Here is a 19,069-nt window from a genome sequence, read left to right as displayed (position 1 = left end):
CAAACCCTCCACCCTGGACTGAAAGTAACAATTTATCATCTGAACTCTGGGACAGGTCACGGTTGAGCTGAAGGGTACTTTATGTACAGAGGGCTCCAGGACACAAAGAAGCTGACGTCCTATCTCCTCTAGGGTTATTAAGAAATGTCACAAACAAGTTGCAAAAAAATGTTGTGATGGCATTTTGTTTCCACAGAAAGAGCAAACATCCATAAAAGAATCCTGCCACAGAGGTGTGCTAGCAGGAAGCAGCTGGGCGAATGGGGCCAACCGGGAGGAAGGAGCTGATAGGGCAGATGCTGCCAAAGCAGGAAGTCTCTTTCAGACAGGTGGCCTCTCTGCCCGACACTGTTTTCAGGACAGTAGATAGCATTGCCCATATTTATAAAGGAGGAAGCCAAGGCCTAGCGATGTGCTCCCTGAAACACATAATCAGTTAAGTAACAAACCCAGGGCTGTCTGATCCCCAGGTCCATCCTCCTTCCTTGCATTACGTGCTTTTTGCTACCTTACTCTTTCAAAACCAAGACCACATGCACTTCCCCTGCTCCTCAGCCCTTATGTTTGTATCTTCTGGTGAGACTTGTTTACAACAGGAGGTGATGTGTTGCAGTGGCTGAGAAAGGGATCCCAGTAGCCTCAGAATTACAGACATCAAGCTTAGCCTCATCAAGGAGAAAAGAGCTTTCCTTCTCCCCAGTTCCCAAAGGCCCATCCCAGTAAGAACTCTGATTGGCCTTGCTTGGGTCACATGCTTTCTCCTGAACCAATCAAAGGCATCACAGTGCTCTGATTGGCCAGAGCCTTTTGACAGCTGTGCTATTCCAGGAAGGACAGTCTCCCATTCAAAACCATAGGTAGGTGTGTTTAACCCTGACTTGGAGGGTCAGGGAAAATTTCTACACTGAGACCTGAAGGATGAGTAGAAATGTTCCAGGCAAACAGAGGAATAGTGTTCCAATAGAGGGACTAGCAATACTGAAGGCCCAGAGACACTCCAGGGCACACCTTGCTGACATCATATCCCCCATTCCCAGTGCATGGCCAGACTGCCTTCTAACTGGTACCCAGAGAACACTTCAGGAATAAAATCCACAACAGGCTGTGTGGCCTTAGACAAGTCACTTGCTCTCTCTGAACTTTAGCTTCATTCTCTACCTGGTGGTTTCATCTTCCTAACCTTCCAGGACTATGTAGGAATCCAGTTCATTCAGTCTTCAAACATACATCAAGCATTTCCTCAGTGCTCAGAGTTGCGCTAGGTCTGCAGAAGCTAAGGCCTGCGTGGAAAACCCAGGCATGCCTGGGGCTAATGCACAGGGCTAGACCTGAAGCCAGAAATCAGAAGTGGTCCAGAGAGAAGGGCAGGACACATGGAGAGGATCGTGGACAGCGAAAGTGGACAATGGGCTCTCTGGTCAGGTCAGAATGGGGGCAGTTATCAGTAATTCATGCCTTCCCACTTCCTAACCCTCACCCCCATCTCCTACTTCCCCCCCCACCTACCTTGTGACCAAATACTGGCCTAGGGCCACCAGATTTGTGCCTGGGCCAGTGGAACCAGCAGGCAGGGCAGCAGGATGTCTCTTCCTGTTCCTTTGCCTCACATTTTCGTAACCTGAATAACAGGTTGAGGTAATCCCAGAAACAAGGAGGAAGGAAACTGTTTGAGGTTTGGGTGTCTACAGAGAGAAGTCCTGCCCCACCCTGCGTACCTGTCCCAGGTGCCTTTCTCCCTCCTGCCCACCTTCAGCAGGCCAGTCCGGGGCTCCAGCTCCAGAGCACCTGCTGGCCACCAGGGTGAGTCGGCTGGGGACCCAGGATGCCAGCAAGCTCTGCCAGGGCTGAGCGGGTCATCGGGGACTTGACCAGGAGGGATGTCAGGCTAGGAGAGCCCTCGCTGCCCCCCATTCCACCCCAATTTCTGAAGCCAGGACCTCTGCTTGTCGTGAGTGCCACAGCCTCTGTCTCTCTCACGCGCTCTCTGAAGCTGGGTGGATGCGTGTTGTGAGCACTTGTTCTCTATCTCCCTGTCCTCTTTCCTGTTTCTCTGCTCTGTCTCCTTTCTCTCTTGGTCTCTGTATCTCTCTCATGTTTCTCTCTCTCCTTGTGCTTGACTTGGTCTCTCTAGTCTGTCTCCATTACATTGTCTCCATGAAGATCCACATCTGTCTGTTCGTCTGTCAGACCTTGTCCCTGTCCTTCTAGCTTGTTCAGCCCCCGGGTCTCCTAGCTTCTCCACACACGGGGGACCCCACAGAATGTCCTTCGAGCCTCATCCAGGGACTGAGGCTCCTGGACTATAGGTCACATCCTGAGAACATTCAAGAGCACAATATATTTTTGTATCTAAAGGAAAAAGTGTTGGCTATTTGAATTTGGGGGATTTAATGTTCTACAAAATCCCTGTGGGTGGAAAGAGGAGAGAGCTTAGCTCTCTCACCTGGAAGGTCTAGAGGGGTAGGGCCAGGGTGGGTGGAAGGGTTTCCATGGAAATGTGCGTTTGCATTTGCCGTTGCTGTCACTGAAACAGCGAGGACTGACTCAGCGCCGTGGCCTCAGTAGCCATGTTGTCCAGGTCTCATCTCCTGTCTGGATCCTTGGCAGTTGGACTTTGGACACAGTGTCTGTTGAGATAGATTCTTAGGATAAAGAGGATTCTGGGCTGGGGAGGGGGCAGGAGAGTGGTGGGAGCAAGTCATTGCCATCAGAGACCCTCCGGCTGGCTCTGGGTAGTGGTCTGAGACCTGGGACAGTTTCTACCAGCCCTGCCTCCCCTCTTCTTAGGCTCAAGAGACCTCCTGGAAGTTTTCAACAGCATGGAATGACTGGTAAAGGCCCAGCACCGGGGGCAGCACAGGGAGAGGTGGGACTGGGGGTAACCCTACCCCTGCCCAGGACTAAAGAAGGGGGAAATCTGGAGTTCCCACCATGGCTCAGTGGTTAACCAATCCGACTAGGAACTATGAGGTTGCAGGTTTGATCCTTGGCCTTGCTCAGTGGGTTGGGGATCCAGCGTTGCCGTGAGCTGTGGTGTAGGTTGCAGACGCGGCTCGGATCCCGCGTTGCTGTGGCTCTGGTGTAGGCTGGCGGCTACAGCTCCGATTCGGCCCCTAGACTGGGAACCTCCATATGCTGCAGGAGTGGCCCTAGAAATGGCAAAAAGACAAAAAAAAAAAAAGAAAAGAAAGAGGGAATCTATGGTTTCAACTCTCTTCTGAAACAAAAAGCACTGGCAGCTGGGGACTGGGCACCCGGAGACTGTGCAGCCGAAACCTGCATCCAGATTCTACCCTGACCCTTGGAGGCTGAATAGCCCTGAGCTTCACAATAGTGAGTCTTAGTTTGCTCACCCCTAAAGTTGGGGGACTATGAGGATTAAAGGAAATGATGTACATATGGCACCTGGCTGAGCTCACCTGTGCTATGCGAGTCCCCTTTTACTTTTTTTTTCCCCTCTCTTTTTAGGGCAGCACCCATGGCATATGGAAGTTCACAGCCACAGCAATGCAGGATCCGAGCCGAGCCGCATCTGCAACCTACACCACAGCTTACGGGAAAGCCAGATCCTTAACCCACTGAACAAGGCTAGGGATCAAACAAGCATCCTCATGGATACTAGTTCCACAATGGGAACTCCCAGTCCCTATTACTCTTAATTTTGGTCCAGCAGCAGAGATCACTCGAGCTTCTGCTCACTAATGGTTTCCCTGGGACTGGGTAGCTTAACATCTCTCAGCTGCCTGAATGAGTGCATGGATGGGTGGATGGACGGATGAATAGATGGACGGACAAATGGTTGGATGGGTGGACAAATAGATGGATAGATGCATGGATGAATGAATACATCAATCCCCCAAGGGGCGGTGGCTGGTAGTCTGTAACTCCCTCTACTTCCTAATCTCTGCATTCAAAAAAGAAACTTTGTGGAGTTCCCTGGTGACTCAGCAGGTTAAGAATCCAGTGATGTCATTGTCGTGGCTCAGGTCACTATTCGATCCCTGGTCTGGGAAATTCTAGATGCAGCAGGCATAGCCCAAAAAAAAAAAAAAAAAAAACCAGAACAAAACCTTGAGTTGATACAATTCCAGGGGCAAATGTGAAAGAGAGACAGAGAGCGAACAGATGGCAGATGGTGAGGAACCAAGGACAAAGGACTGTGATTCCCCCCAGTAGATGGACCCGTCACCAGTCCCTCTTCTTCAGCCGTGTTCACTTTCAAACCCTCAACTCCAGTTTCCAATTTTCTTTTCTTTTTCTTTTCTTTTTTTTTTTTTTTTTTTTTTTGCTTTCTAGGGCCTTACCTACAACATATGGAAGTTCCCAGGCTAGGGGTAGAATCAGAGCTACAGCTGCTGGTCTACACCAGAGCCACAGCAATGCATGATCTGAGCCGTGTCTGTGGCCTACACCACAGCTCACAGCAATGCCAAATCCCCAGCCCACTGAGTGAGGCCAGGGATCTAACCCACAACCTCATGGATACTAGTCAGATTCATTTCCACTGCACCATAACAGGAACTCCCTCCAGTTTTATTTTCTTTTCTCCACAGGCTGATACTGACCCCAGGCTGCTCTTCACCCAGACAGGATGAGAGTGTCAGGTACGGCCAGGCTCTGAGGATTCTGAGGCTCAAAACTGAGGTTTGGAAATAATTTTTGAAATCAAACTGGTTTGGGAATCATTTTTCTGTCAGTATTGTCTGCCCATCGTGGTCTCAGAGGCCATTTGGCTTTATCTGTTCTCAACTGGTCAGGCCAGAATGCCAGAAGGAAACCAACCCAAGAAGAGCCTGAAAGACTGTAAGAGGTGACTTCCTGCCTCCAGGCTGAAGGGCTGGAGAAATGTCGGCACCACCGCCCCAGCTGGCTGCCATCTGGAGATTGATCCTATCTTGGAAAATTTCACCCTGGTTGGAAATTACAGACAAAATATTTGCCTTCAGGAGGGCTATGGATGGGTTGGAATCCTCAAACCTCAGAACTGGGCACAAGGAGAGGCCTTTGCTTTCTGGTTTACACCCTTGTGCTGTACCCTCTTTGTACAGATAGAGAAACTGAGGTACCAAATAGGAAAGTGACACCATTCATTCATTCATATTCCCAAACACCAGTGAGGAAGTAAAGAGCATGCATTTTAGAGTCAGTTCCCTGAGTCCACGGCTCACCTCCGTCACTTACCAGCCAAGTGACCAGCTCTCCGAGCTTCTGCTTCCTCATCTGTACAAGGGGGATAATTAATAGCATCCAATACAGAGGGCGACAGAGAGGATGAATTGAGATGATGTATGTAAATGCTGTTCACCCAGTACCTGACACAAAATTAGTGTTGTACAGTGTTAGCTGATGCCCTAGAAGACAAGGGACCCTACAGACCCAGCCACACCCCCTGGGACCCAGGATGCAGCCTCCTCCACCACAAAGAGCTTGAGGCCAGCATGAAGCCACAGCTGCATTCAAGGCCGAGGAGGAAGGATGGTGCACAGAGAGAGGTCCGGCCAGGAGCCATGGAGCTCGGCCTGACAGTTGGACTAGATTCCCACTGCTGGGGGCGGGTGGCCAGCAGAGCCCCAAGGTGGGAGTATGGTATAGCCCACTTCAGCGCTCATGGAAGAGTGAGAAAGGGAGCAGGTCAGGGAGCTTGGGGCCTCTGTCACACGTGCAGGGTTGCACCCCAGTGATGCATGAAGGGTCAGGGAGCAATCTGGCTGAGGCAGGGGAGGCTGTGACAGTGAGGCCACTGTGTGTCCTTGCAGAGAGCAATGTGTGTTATTTGTTGTGGCTTTCAGGGGGAGTTGATGGAAACTGCAGGGACCAATCCTACTCCCCAAGCCACCCTGGAGGCTGCCTGGTGGTGACACCTGTAACCAATAGGCTTGGGGCTCAGTGGCAAGGGCATTACCATGTGTCCTCTGTGACTGAAGGACTCCAGCTCAGAGTGGCCAAGCCCCTGTATAAGGTCACACAGCAGCAGCTGGAAGCCCTGAGTGTCCCTTCCTCGCACTCCAGGGCTTGCCTGCCTTCTGCTCTCCTGCTACAGTTCTCAGGCCTCCCCTCAGCATGCTGATTCCCAGACCTCATCCCTGGAGATGCTTTCTGGAGGGCTAAGTGGAGCCCAGGAAGGTGGATTTCTAGCTTTCCCTCCCATCAGCACCACTTTGGGGGAAGTTGCCATGTAACCGTGCAGCACAATCTCAGCGTTTAGTTATCACATGGATTCACACTGGTCTCGCCATGCCCAGACTTGGACTGTTCCACAGCCCTATAACATGTGGTCTTGACTTATAACGTGGGTCTCACTGAGGGGATTTCAGGAGGACTTGCATGTAGTCTTGCTGAATAGCTTGAGATATGTTCTAGTGTTGTGGTCTCACAGCAGCATCTCCTTGTCTACAGGTCTGCCTCGCCTCCTGGCCCTCATCTTTGTCCTGGTCACCACATGGATCTTTGTCCGCAGCTATATCAGCTTCAACATGAAAACCATCCGCCTGCCCCGCTGGATGGGTGAGTGGGGCTCACTACTGGGGAAAGGCCTGCAGACCAGGGCTATGGGTCACCCATCTATTCCCCCTCCATCTCCAGATGACCCTGGAGATGGCCAGATATGGCAGGGTGGGGCCTGCCTTTGGGACCCCAAGCATGTAGGATAGGGCAAGAAAGCAATCCCCAGGCTGTCAGGAAGGCTGGGAGCCCATGGGGAACAGAAAATTATTCTGAGGCCAGGACATGTGCTTGCATCAAAGGCCATTTTGGAAATGTGACCCAAGAAGGAAGGACAGAGAGAAGAAGAAAAGCAGGGAGGGAAGGACAAATGGAAAAACCTCCCTGGGCCTTGAGTGCCTTCTATCTGCACTTGCTCTTCCCTCCGCCTGGAACCCTCTTCACTCAGACCTCCCTGTGGCCAGCTCCTTCTGAGCCCTCAGGCCTCTGCTCAAATATCACCTCTCAGAGAGGCCTTCCTGACCACGTAGCTATACCTGCACTCATTTGCTTCCTTTTCTACCTTAGCCTCTCTCATGTTAGCATGTTTCCTTCAGAGCACAGTCATCATCCATCATTATGTTGTTTGTTTACTTGGTTATTGCCTCTCTCCACCCCCTGGAATGTGAGCTTTCTGAAGGCAAGAATTTTTCTTGGGTACATCCATCTCTCTCTAATACCTCAGAGCAGATGCTCAGTAAATATTTGATAAGTAAAAGAAAAATAGATGGGTGGGTAGATGGATAGATGGATGGTGAATGGATGGGTGGGTAGGTGGATGGATGATGGGTGGATGGATGGGTGGATGGTGGATGGATGGATGGTGAATGAATGGGTAGGTACATGGGTGATGGGTGGACGATGATGAATAAATGGATTGGTGATGGATGAATGATATATTTTAGCTGCTTTACATGCATAGTCTCATTTAATCTGCACAAATTCCCCATGGGACAATTCATGGCATGTCTGTGGAGTGGACTCACATATGACCTCACATTGTGGTTTTATCTGTGGTCTGAGAAAAAGAGAATCTCAGGGAGATCAAGAAACTTGCCCAAGTGTCCCTTTTTAGAAGTCAGAACAGGAATGGGAACCCAGGTTTCCCAGTTCCAAATCCTTACCAAGGAAAGAGAGAAAGGGAAGGAGCTTATACCTCTGGATTTGTAGTCCTTAAAGACCAGGAAGCATGCTTATTGACACAGTCAAACATAATAACCTCTAGTGGCCCAGGCCAGTTCACAGCTTCGTAGTAGTGAGAAGCCAGTCACCCTGCCTTTAATGCAAACTCTCCACAGAGGAGTCTCAGAGAACCCTTACCTCATCATCATAAAGCGTGGCCCACACCCAGGTCAGGCTGATTTGTATGGATATGTGATGGCCACCATGTCCCTGGGCTGAGAGGATCACGCTTTTACAGACTAGAGATTGACTTGGCTGTGCTGCCAGCCTTGGAGGAGATGTGCCCAGGTCAGTGCAGGAGGCTGAGAGCAGGAGTAGATTTCAGGGGCATCCTCTAGAAGATTGAGCCCCGACCTGGGCAGGAGAGGGGAGTGTTTGAAAGGACACCGCAGGAGTTGTTTCCGTCTCAGAACTCAGCTGCCTTGAGTTTGAGAAATCAACACCTCCAACCAGCCATCATCAAGCAGCTGCTCTGTATTAGTCCCAAAGACCCCAAAATGAGGACCACATGGCCCCAGGTCATGGTCTGAGCTGGGGGGACAAACAGACTTATTTACAAAATATACAAAACTGCAAGTGCACTAACATGATCCAAGTCTTGCAAAACGATTATCGTGGCAGGAAAAGCGGCAATGCAAAGACCCTGGTGTTCAGATGGTGAAAGGGGAAACTGTATTTACTTCAGAGGCTCCTGACCTGGTTGCACACACCCCACCTGATGATGTAATGCATTAGTACAGGAGCGCATATATTACTATGGCACATTTTTAATGTTCTTATTACTATATTGATAGATAGTTGGTTTCCTTTTTAATCCAATCTGTTTTATTGTATGCATTTAATAACTTACTTCTGGGAGAGTAGAAGTGCTGACTGTCTCAAAGAGAAGTGGGAATAAATCTATTCTAAGGAGAGTTCATAGGCTTTTCCAAATGACCAAAGAGGAATATGATACAGAAATCAGATAATTAAAGAATTTCTCATTTACTTGATAAATTGGGCAGGGTTCTTTCAGGTGAGAATGACAAACCTAACTGTAATTGGTTTAAATGAAATAGGATGTCTTTTTTAGAGTCAGGTAATTGGGAAGTCCATGGCATCAGACTTCAGGTATGGCTAGATCCAGAAGCCCCCACAAACCCCTAGAGTCTGTCTATCCCTGGGCTCTGCTCGTTGCTATTTAACCTCATTCCATGGCCAGCTTTCTCTCCAGGGCAGGCCAGCTCGCAGATGCCCATTTTCCTGCCTAGCTCTCCCAGGGCACATACCAACTCCAAGAAAGGCCCCCTCTCCAGAGGAAGGTAGTGTTGGGACTGACCCAGCCTGGCACGCGTGCCTCTGAGGCGGGGGAGGGGTCCGCCTTCTGAGGACCAAATGGAAAGTGTGTCACTGCAGGTGTCCCCATAACCCTCCTAGCATTTCTGTGTCCACTTGGACCCTGTCCTCTAAGATTTAATGCCAGGCTGGTGGGAGAGCTAATGCAGACCCGCAGAAACAAACAGCATGCAATGTAAGTATATGTGAAACCTCTTGCAGACAGTTGGTACAGCGGGATTTAGTGGCTGGACAGTGACAGCCCACAATCCTGCCCTTCCCAAAGGCCAGAACTGTAGCGCTAGGCTGGGCCCTTATGGATCCTCTCACTGGGTCATCTCCACAGCCAGCCAGAGTGGGTGTGACAGCCCCTGCTGTGCAGGGAGGAGATGGAGTTCCAGCAGAGAAACTTGCACAGGGGCACACATTCTCAGGCTCCAAGTCCAGTGGGTCTAACCATAGAGGCCCACTTCTTTTTAACCAGGAAAGACTCGTGTGTATATGTGTGTATCTTTGGTGTGTATGTGTGTCTGTGTACATGTGTGTTAAGTGTAAGTACATGAATCTGTGCACATGCTTGTGTGTGTGTGCATGCGTGTGTGTGTGTGTGTGTGTGTTTAGGTGGCAGCCAACAAGCAAAGGAACCCTCCCAAATGAGATGAGCTTTTCAGCTCATTTCAGCACCTGCACTGGGACAGGGACTGCGCTTGGCCAGCCCAACCCCACTCTAAATTCTTTCTGCTCCCCGGCTCCCAGCCTCTATCCTGTGGAGGGTAGGGGAGAGGAAAGCAAAGCACTTTCTAACCAGATCCTGTCTTCTCTCCAGCAGGTTCAGTCCACAAGGAGAAACGTGAGTGTCTACCTAGCCCCCTGTTTCCCTCGGGGTGCTATGCCTCAGGGTTCTACTCTCTGCCCTACAGGTTCTAGGAAAACCTGTTTCCAGAGGCTGGCCAGCTCTCCCTTGCTATGGCCTGATGGTGCCTTCTGAAAACCCCAAGTCCTGTGGCCCCTTCTCAGCCATTCAGACTCATGGGGAAGGCTCAGCTGTCTCCCTTCTCCAGTCCCCACAGCCTGCAGCCTGGACTGCACCCCACCTCTGCCTCCTCTCTCTGACCCCCCCACCCAGCTAGGAACCCCAAGAATGCAGGCTGTGCTTATTAACATCACTGCATTGACTCCAGAGTTGGCTTATGGTTCCTACTCCAAAGTCCTGGGGCCATGTTGGGCACTACAGGCTCCCCCAGAGGCAAACAGAAGGGGTACTGATTGTCTATTTGGGGGAAAAGGGCTATATGTGCCAAGAGAATTGGGGCACAGTGCTCTGGGCTCCAGAAGGACCACCTGCTTCCAGTGGGGTGGGGTCAGGGAAGACCTCAGGGATGAGGCGGCTTTTCAGTGGTGCTTGTAGAGGAGGGACTGGCCTGTACAAAGGCCTAGGGGCAGGGAAGCTGAGGCTCTGGTGAAGAGTGTGGTGGCAGAGTCAGGGATGAGAGTGTGAGGGGTGGAGAGAGCATAAGGAGGTCAGAAATGCTGAGAGTTCTGAACTGAGCTGCAGTGATGAGCCCGGCCCCCAAGGTGCAGAGAAGGGGGAAGGAAGGGCCAGTTGTAGTAATAACAGTAACAGTGACTGAGTGCCTACTGTGTGCCAGGCACTGTATTCAGAGCTCTACAGGCATCTCATGCAATCCTCACTACAACCCAGCGTAGGTGCTGTAAGTATCCCCATTTTATAGATGAGGAAACTGAGGCTCAGAGAGGTGAAATCTCTTGGCCAAGGCAGGGCAGCTATAAGTGGTGAGGTGGGAGTCAAACCATCAGAACCCACTCCCACCCCCCCCCACACCCCCACCCCCATCTAGCCCAGAGCCCATCTTCTCAATACCTCCTTATAAGAGGCCACACATGCAGGTCCCCCTCCACCCCAACATGGTAGTGACCAGGGGGATACAGCTCCAGGAGAGGGACTTTACCTGACTGAGAAGCACAAGGGATCCCATGCACTGGGGGAGTACAGAGAGCAAAGACTATACACCAACATAAACCATTCACCCCACACCCTCGACCCTATCTCACTGCAGCCTCCTGAGTCGCATTCTAAGTAGACACAGATTGCCACTGCATCTTGTTTGTTTGTTTGTTTTTTGTCTTTTTTGTTGTTGTTGTTGTTGCTATTTCTTGGGCCGCTCCTGCGGCATATGGAGGTTCCCAGGCTAGGGGTTGAATCGGAGCTGTAGCCACCGGCCTACGCCAGAGCCACAGCAACGCGGGATCCGAGCCGCATCTGCAACCTACACCACAGCTCACGGCAACGCCGGATCGTTAACCCACTGAGCAAGGGCAGGGACCGAACCCGCAACCTCATGGTTCCTAGTCGGATTCGTTAACCACTGCGCCACGACGGGAACTCCGCCACTGCATCTTTGTTTTGAACAAACAGATGCCAGCCACTGAGGGGAAGGCAAATCCAACACACACTGCCTTTTGCCTTGATGGCTCCCACAGTAGACATTACCAATCAATCCCAGCTCTCTTTCCCTCCAAGCCCACAGGTAGCTGCAAGGCTTTATCATCAAGCCTATAAGAGTAGATTCATTGACATTTAAGAGGAAACCTATTTGACAACCCTGATCTAAACCAGCTCCCTCCTTTTACAGTTGGAAAAGCCAAAGGGGGAGATTTTTGGCAAGTCACACAGCAGATTACTGAAGTCAGCCCAAGTTCCCTGGCCGTACCCCCCTCCGGTGCTCAGCTCCATGCCCTGAACAACAGTGTTGGGGTTCCCAGGGGGACTGGGCAGCTTAGGAAGCCCCCTAACCCAAACCCACAGAGCAAATCCCCCGCATCCCAGCAGCTGAGACCCAGGGCCTCCTCCCCCTTCATCTGGTAGCTTGACCATGAAGGCTGGATGGTCAGAAAATCAAGTCTGGAAAAGCCTGCTAAGCCAGCCTGTTGACATTAGGTTTATCAGACTCAACTTAAGTTGATTAGGCTCTGGGCAAACTCTTAGGGTGGTCCCCGAGGCCTGGAACAACCCCTCCAGCACAGGTGAGTACCTCTGGTCTCAAAAGCAAACTGGTCTCACGGAGTTCTCTTGTGACTCAGAGGGATAAGGATTCGGCATTGTCACTGCAGCAGCTCAAGTCACTGCTCTGGCACAGGTTCGATCCCTCAACTAGGACCTTCCACATGCCATAGGTACAGCCAAAAAAGAGAGGAAAAAGAAAAGTAAACGGGTTTCTCAGAGTTCCCATGTGGCACAGTGAGTTAAGGATCCACCCGGCATTGTCACTTCAGTAGCTTGGGTTGCTGCTGTGGTGCAAGTTCAATCCCTGGCCCAAGAACTTCTGTGTGCTGTGGGAATGGCCAAAAAGGAAATAGTAAACTGAGTAAACTGTTTTATCTTTATAAGGGAGCCAGGGGTGGAGCCCTAAGCCTCACAGGAGACGAAGACTCCCTCAGCCTCACCCTAAACCCTTTGTAGGGCGTTCTCCAGAGGGCGGGAGAGGGGTTGGATCCACACCTCCAGCCCTCTCTCTCTTGAGACACAGGCCAGGACACCCACTCAGAGGTGTCTTGACTGCCAGCCCTCTCATGCCATGTTGGAGATCTGGCTACACCCCAAACGGGTGTGCCAAAACTCAGGGTGGCAAACAAGAGCCTAGGATGGGTGATCCGCTCAGTCTATCAGGGCTGCCCACTCTGCAGAGGGAGCCCTGGTGTGGGCTGCATTTGCTCCTAGGAGGGGGCATCTTTACCTACCCAGAGGTCATGGGCTTGCCAAGCTTGCCACTAGTGGGCTGTGTCCCCCCCAGATGGGCATTTTTCCTGATCCCCAGAAGACTCCCTCCAAGCTGGTGAGGGCCCTGTAGACCCCAATCACTCTCCCAGCTTCGGCTCAGCCCCACCCAGGACTCCAGGTGTAAGGCAGATCCAGTCCCTACCATGCGGCAGGCCCAGAAGTTATCGGGATGATTTAACTAGATAATAAAGTGCTGGCCACAGAGCCTAGCACACAGCAAGCCCCCGGTGTGAGTCAGCTTCTGTTAGGAAACCTGTGGGTGTGCTCCAAGCACGCACTGGCTCAGCTCAGCCAGACGCCTGGTGAGGGGACTGGTAGAGAGAAGGGCTGCCCCATCACAGCTTTCCCTCTGCAGGTGAGTTTTATCTGATGCCCTGTTTAGTCAGGTGGTGCTAAAAAGCACGCATTAATATTCATTAGAAACTACCAGGCTGAAAACGCCGGTGACATTGCAGTGGCTGTGTTTGGGGGACCCTCTGCCTCTCCTGCTGTTCACAGGCCCCCTGACTTTGTTCTGGGAGGGCACTGTGGAGAGGCTGCAGGTCTTAACAGGCAGCCAAGATAATCAGAGGTCCCACATACAGGGTCCTCAGTGGGTCACAGGGACCATGCTGACCACAGAGTGGGAAGGTCCAGAACTGCCTGCCTAGTCCCTGTTGAATCCCAGGGTCCAGCCCATAGTAGCTGCTCAATGAAGGAGTGATAAGAATAGCCAGTGGGCACTGAGCATTATCCCAGGCACATTTATCCCAGTGAGCACCCAGTGGGGAGGTACTATCTTTAGCCCATTGCACAGATGAGGAAGATCAAGCCTTGCCCAAGGGAACCTGGCTGATGTAAGGCACTCCCACCCACCATGCTGGGCCCCCAGGAGCATATCCACAGGGCACTCTGCAAGTTCACAAAGCTGCTATGGCCCAGGAGAAAGCTCTTGAGAGAATCCCTTAGTCACGCTGACTCTGTTCCACCTTTCACTGTTCCGCACACAGGTACCGGGGGCCTGTAGGTTGCCAAGCACTGTGCCGGGGCTGGGGCTGTGATGGAAAACCCAAAAATGAACTCTAGATGTTCAGACACAGAGCTGGTGAGCTGTGCCTTTGATAGGGTTTGTTGGAGGCACTGTGAAAGCACAGGAAGGGGCAAATCTGCAGACTTAGGTGGCCTGGGAAGGTGTCTCTGGGAAGATGTCCCCAACCTGCCCCCACCCCACACCTGGGCCCTCTTTTCCTCCTGAGCCCCTTCCCAAGCCCACCCTAAAGCTGTTCTGTTTGCTCCTCAGCAGTTGTGAAGATCAAGTGTGGCCTCAGCAAATCCTGCCCAGCCAACTTCTTTGCGTTTAAAATCGTCAGTGGGGCAGCCAACGTCGTGGGCCCCTCCATGTGCCTTGAAGACCATGTGTGAGTGTCTGGGTTTTTTTTTTTTTTCTTCTATTCATTCACTCATTAGCAAGTTCAGAGACCTGGGGGCAAGACCTGAGATTAGCCCACACCTTCCCCGTACTTCCTTTTATTCTAGCTTGCAAATCTGCCAGGACCTTGCTCAACGCATCACAGGATCAGTTCCCTCAGGCCCCCAGCACTACTAGAGGCAGGGCCATAATTCTTCATTTTGTAAAGATGAGGAAACCAAGGCTCAGACAGTGTTACCCAGCTAACCTTTGCGAAAGTCAGGATTTGAGCTCAGGTCTGCCTGACAGCCAAGCTGCTGGCTTCCTATGAAGGGGAATGCCTATAGGGAGTGTTCAGGATCAAGATCCAGGCATCAAAGCCCAGATGCAGCAGGTGCCAGGGCTTCAATCACATGCAGGAGAAAGACTGTGTACCATTCTTTCCAGATAGTAAAGGCCCTGAAACAGCAAGTTCATTCTACACAAGAAGCCAGATTCTAAACCTAGCTCCAACTCACCTAGGCAAAACAGAAAATTTTACTGGTTCATGTCTCCAAAAACCAGAGTGAGTGGGCTTCAGGACCAGCTGAATCCAGGGGTTCAAACCATGTCATCAGGGCTCTCATACCCCCTTTAGCTCTACTTTTCTCTGTCATTAGATTCAGTTTTCTCTACTGAAAATGGGCTTCTTGTGGGGAAGGAGGGAGCCACCAGCTGTGCTGACATAACAGCTCAGTCTAGCACCAGTCTGGGTCAAGCTTTCCCATCTGAACTAACTCTGCAAAAGTCCTGAGCCTGGGGCTCATTGGCTGGCTTCAGTCATGTGACCACTGTAGCCAGCATCACAGGATCCACTACTCGTCCAGGTCTGAGAGAGGGGTCCATCCTGAGACCCTCCTGGCCCGAGACAGAGAAGGACAGTTTTCCCAAGGAACTCCAAATGACAGGGGTACAAATTCTGGGAAGCAGGAACATGGTTGGCTTCACGTGGGGACCCCTGACACCTCAAGATGGCAGCAACATTCCCGGCTCTGCCTTTCTCCTGGCTGGGGCAGATGGGCTGGCCCTGCCTGCAATACCTCAGAGCCCCAGGCAGGGCCCCTTGCTCTTCCCTGAGCAGACTGTTCTGGCCCAAACGTGCCATGAGAGACTCCTCAGAGAATCCAGCCCACTGCCTGTTTCTGGGAGAAAACAGATGGCTCACTTTATTCCGTGTGTTTCCCGGTGTTTCTGCATCACACTGTGTGGGCCCTCTCAAGGTTCCAGAGTCTCAAACACAGAGCATTCATGCCACACTCGGGATCAACTGTTGTATTTAGTTTTCTTTCTTCTTCAGGATCATGAGTCCCGTGAAAAACAACGTGGGCAGAGGCCTGAACATCGCCCTGGTGAACGGTGAGTTGCTGACCCATCCCCAGTCGGCCCCAGCATGCCCTTCAGCCTGGCTGGCCTGTGGGAACCCAGTCCTACCTGCAGTCGTGGCCAGGCCCCTGCCCCCTACACCTACCCCCACTGGATACGCTGCTCCTATGAAACGTGACCCCATCCTCAAGGCCATCCTGGCTTAAACCAACACACATGAAACCATGGGGGACAATGTGACATTACAAGCTGAGTGCACACTTTGTTCATTCTCTCAGCAAAGAGCAACAGCAGGCCCTGTACGGGCCTCTGGGAGTCAGCTGTGATCTAGAAGGACAGTCGCTGGCTTCACAGCCCCCTGTGGACATCCATGAAGTTCAGAAAGAATCACACTGTGGCAAGCACATGTGGAAGAGGAAAAGGAAACAGTTCTGGGAGTGGGATGTAGAGCTGGAGGCATGGGTAATCAGGGGAGGCTTCCAGAGGGAGGTGATGGTCAGCTGAGGCCTGAGGGATAGTAGGGGTTGACCAGGAAAAAAGAGGGAGAGGCTCCCTCCAGGCAAGGGAACGCTATGCTGGGAGCAGGGGAGGGAGGAGGGGGCTTGGGGTCCACAAGGGCTCTCTCTGGCTACAACATGGAAGCAGGCAGTGGTAACAAGTGAGGCTTGGGGGGGCCAGCAGAACTAGAGGATCAGGGGCTGAGTGTTTTGCTAAGAAGGATGGACCTGAAGCAGAGAGGAATAGGGAGCCTGGTAAAGCCTTTGAGCAGGGCCTGAGGGCCAGGACCAGGCAGTCTAGATACCTCCTTCCAGCTTGGAGTAGGGAGACTGGAGGCAGGGAGACCCAGGGAGGCCCAGGGTCTCACTAACCCTGCATCTTCAGCAGGCGTTGCGCAGGAAGCAAAGTGCAGGCCAAGCCTGGAACAGGGTGGGTTATAGGGGCAGAGAAGGACCAGATGGTCTGGCCCCAGCCAAGCCCCTCCTGTCTGCCTTCAGCTCTTAGATGGGGAGCAGGGGCCATTTCCTGGATCTAAGAGCTATTCATTCCTGGGACACAGGTGAGGATGGATGGAAAGGAGGCACAGCAGATGCAGGAAAGAAGGTTCAAGCATGTGTGAGGTGTGACCACATGGCCACACTTAGGAAGTAATGGGGTAAGATTGAAACATTGGCCCTCTGCACTTAGAGGAGCCATTTCCCCTCTGCCAAGAAATCCTGCTGGGTCAGAGAGAGGTCAAAGCCTGGAACAACAATGGAACTTTCCTGGCTGGGGTCAGAGAGCAGCCCTAGAAGAGTGTGGGCCAGGAGGGGCAGGAAGCTGAGGGGGCTACTCCTCGCTCAGTCTTGAGTGGGAGAGGGAAGCCTGGTTCCCCCTGTGGCTGCACCTTTTAGGGAGGCGTGCAGGCAGCTCAGCTTGTCTCAGAGCACCTTCCAGGCCTGCAGACCCCAGAAGACTGGAACAGCCTCAGTGTACATGACTGTTCCAGCCCATCTCCACTCACCCCCACCCCCCCAGCGGGGAGGGCAGGAAGGGCCTCCAGCTACAGCTGACCAGGCTGAATATTTAGAAAACCTCAGAATATGCTCCCATGAGATGGGCTCAGACAGGACCCCCTTCCCCATCCCTCTCAGAGATAAAGACAACCACTGATAACACTAACGCTAACATTTACTGTGCTAGCTATTTGGTTGAGCCTCATCACAATGCTAGAAAGGAGCTGTGCTCAGAGTCCCTGTTCTCCAGAAAATCACTGGGGGCTCAGAGAGGCTAGGCAACTTGCTGAGGATACACAGCCAATAGAATCATTGAGATTTGAACCTGGATCTGGCTGACTCCAGGTCTTAATCGCTCAGCCAAAAGACACCCCCCGCCACCTGCCATGGCATGCCAGCTGTGAAAATTCTAACAAATTCCTCTCAGGGGCTCAGGGTCCTCATCTGCATAATGAGCCAGAATAACAAAAAGATGGCTAAAGATGGTGCTTCTCAACCTTTTAGACAGCAGGGCTTCCTTTGAGAAACTGTTCTGGTCTACACTTCCTCCTCCCCCCAGTTCCAGAAAAATCCACAAATGCGCACAATCACAAAAGCATTTTCACTGGCTTTAAAGATTCCCTTCCAAGAACCCCAGAGGTGAAGTGCCTGGAGGAGCTTGGACACTAGCGGCTCCAAGAATCCTAAAGGGGCTGCAGTGTGATCTTGCCCACATCTGCTAGGAGAGCTGCCACCACCCAGGCCCCTTTCTCCACCCTCGTCTCAAATCCACAAATTCAATTGGGGGAGGGGGACAGGGACAAAGAAATAGAGCTGCCATCCTCTCTGCAACACCCCCATCTAGTGGCCAAGAGTAAGAACTGCCATTTTCGTCCAGAGCACGTGTAGGTTTTGCACCCTTTGCAAAACCCACAAAAGCAATCCAGATTACTGGGCTCAGGACATGGCAAATCCCTTTGCCTTCAAGAGTTGGAGGACTCAAGTTGCAGATTTCCTATTTAGATGAGAATAATGATGACGACTGTAGTTTATAGCCACTAGTCTGCAGCTAAATTTTATCTTGCATGCTTATTCTTTCAAATATATCTCAGGAGTTCCTGTCATGGCTCATCTGGTTAATGAACCTGACTAATATCCATGAGGATGTAGGTTCGATCCCTGGCCTTGTTCAGTGGGTTAAGGATCCGGTGTTGCCGTGTGCTGTGGTGTAGGTCACAGACTGGCTCGGATCTGGCATTGCTTTGGCTGTAGTGTAGGCCAGCAGCTGTAGCTCCCATTTGTCCCCTAGCCTGGGAACCTCCATATGCCGTGAGTGCAGCCCGAAAATAAATAAATAAATACATCTCACTTAGTTCTCACCACCCATTTCGCACAAATGCCGAAATTGAGATCAAATGCTAACTTGTGCCGTAGGAAGTGGCAGGGCAGAATACAAACAGATTGGATTCCATTCCATTTCAGAGACCCTCCACCATTTATGTGCTTGTACCTCCCCGATCAGCCAAGCAGTCACTGGGCACCTAATTTAGTCCTGCATGCTTTCTATAGAACCTAATTTTATTCCTCTATTATTCTGTTCTATTTTTAAACCTTAGACTAAAGAGTAGCCATTGTCCACAATAAGATGGGCAGAATGACACATTACGGCAAATAATAGTTCTGCTCTCTTATCCCTTAGGAACCACAGGAACGATACTGGGACAGAAAAGTTTCGACATGTACTCCGGAGGTAGGTACCTCTGCTGGCACTGAAGGTGAGGGTGGGCTGAGCTCCTTCCTGTTGCAGGGAGGCTACGGGGTGCCAGGGACTGGCTCCTGTTTTCATGGACACAATTAAAAAGAGGCACAGTGGGGTTTGAGGGTCATCCTGCTGCCTTTGAAACTCTTTGCTACTGTCTTTCTGGGCTCTCCTTGACGCAGATCCCGAGGCAAGGATTCGAATGTGATGTTTTATTATGGAGGTAGTCTCAGGTTATGGCAGTAGGGAGTGGGGGAGTGTGCCAGGGCCAAGCCCCTTCTGTTCAACCCATGGAACACTTCGGGCAATTGGAA

At 51.6% G+C, this 19,069-nt stretch overlaps 1 protein-coding gene across 20 annotated transcripts in view; it reads left to right on the top strand.

Moving 5' to 3' along the window:
* Positions 1–19,069, top strand: part of FAM3D (FAM3 metabolism regulating signaling molecule D) — an 80,568-nt gene that overhangs the window by 53,150 nt on the left and 8,349 nt on the right. For 2 of the 20 annotated variants that reach the window (XM_084988784.1, XM_005669692.4), the window contains exons 2-7: positions 4,554–4,604; positions 6,397–6,504; positions 9,806–9,826; positions 14,058–14,172; positions 15,499–15,557; positions 18,696–18,746. In XM_084988784.1, the coding sequence (XP_084844910.1) occupies positions 4,592–4,604; positions 6,397–6,504; positions 9,806–9,826; positions 14,058–14,172; positions 15,499–15,557; positions 18,696–18,746 (367 nt within the window). In that variant the 5' untranslated portion in view covers positions 4,554–4,591. Of the gene's footprint in view, positions 1–1,590; positions 1,801–2,534; positions 2,832–4,553; positions 4,645–6,396; positions 6,505–9,802; positions 9,827–14,054; positions 14,173–15,498; positions 15,558–18,695; positions 18,747–19,069 lie in introns of those variants that run through there. The other 18 variants (XM_084988782.1, XM_003483195.3, XM_021069099.2 and 15 more) reach the window with 16 other exon arrangements.

Source organism: Sus scrofa, chromosome 13, assembly GCF_054392235.1.
Source record: "Sus scrofa isolate SSC_HxYL_T2T_F1_AM1 chromosome 13, Sscrofa_HxYL_maternal_Yorkshire_Landrace_v2.0, whole genome shotgun sequence".
NCBI lineage: Eukaryota > Metazoa > Chordata > Mammalia > Artiodactyla > Suidae > Sus > Sus scrofa.
This window is presented reverse-complemented; position numbering and strand designations above follow the sequence as displayed.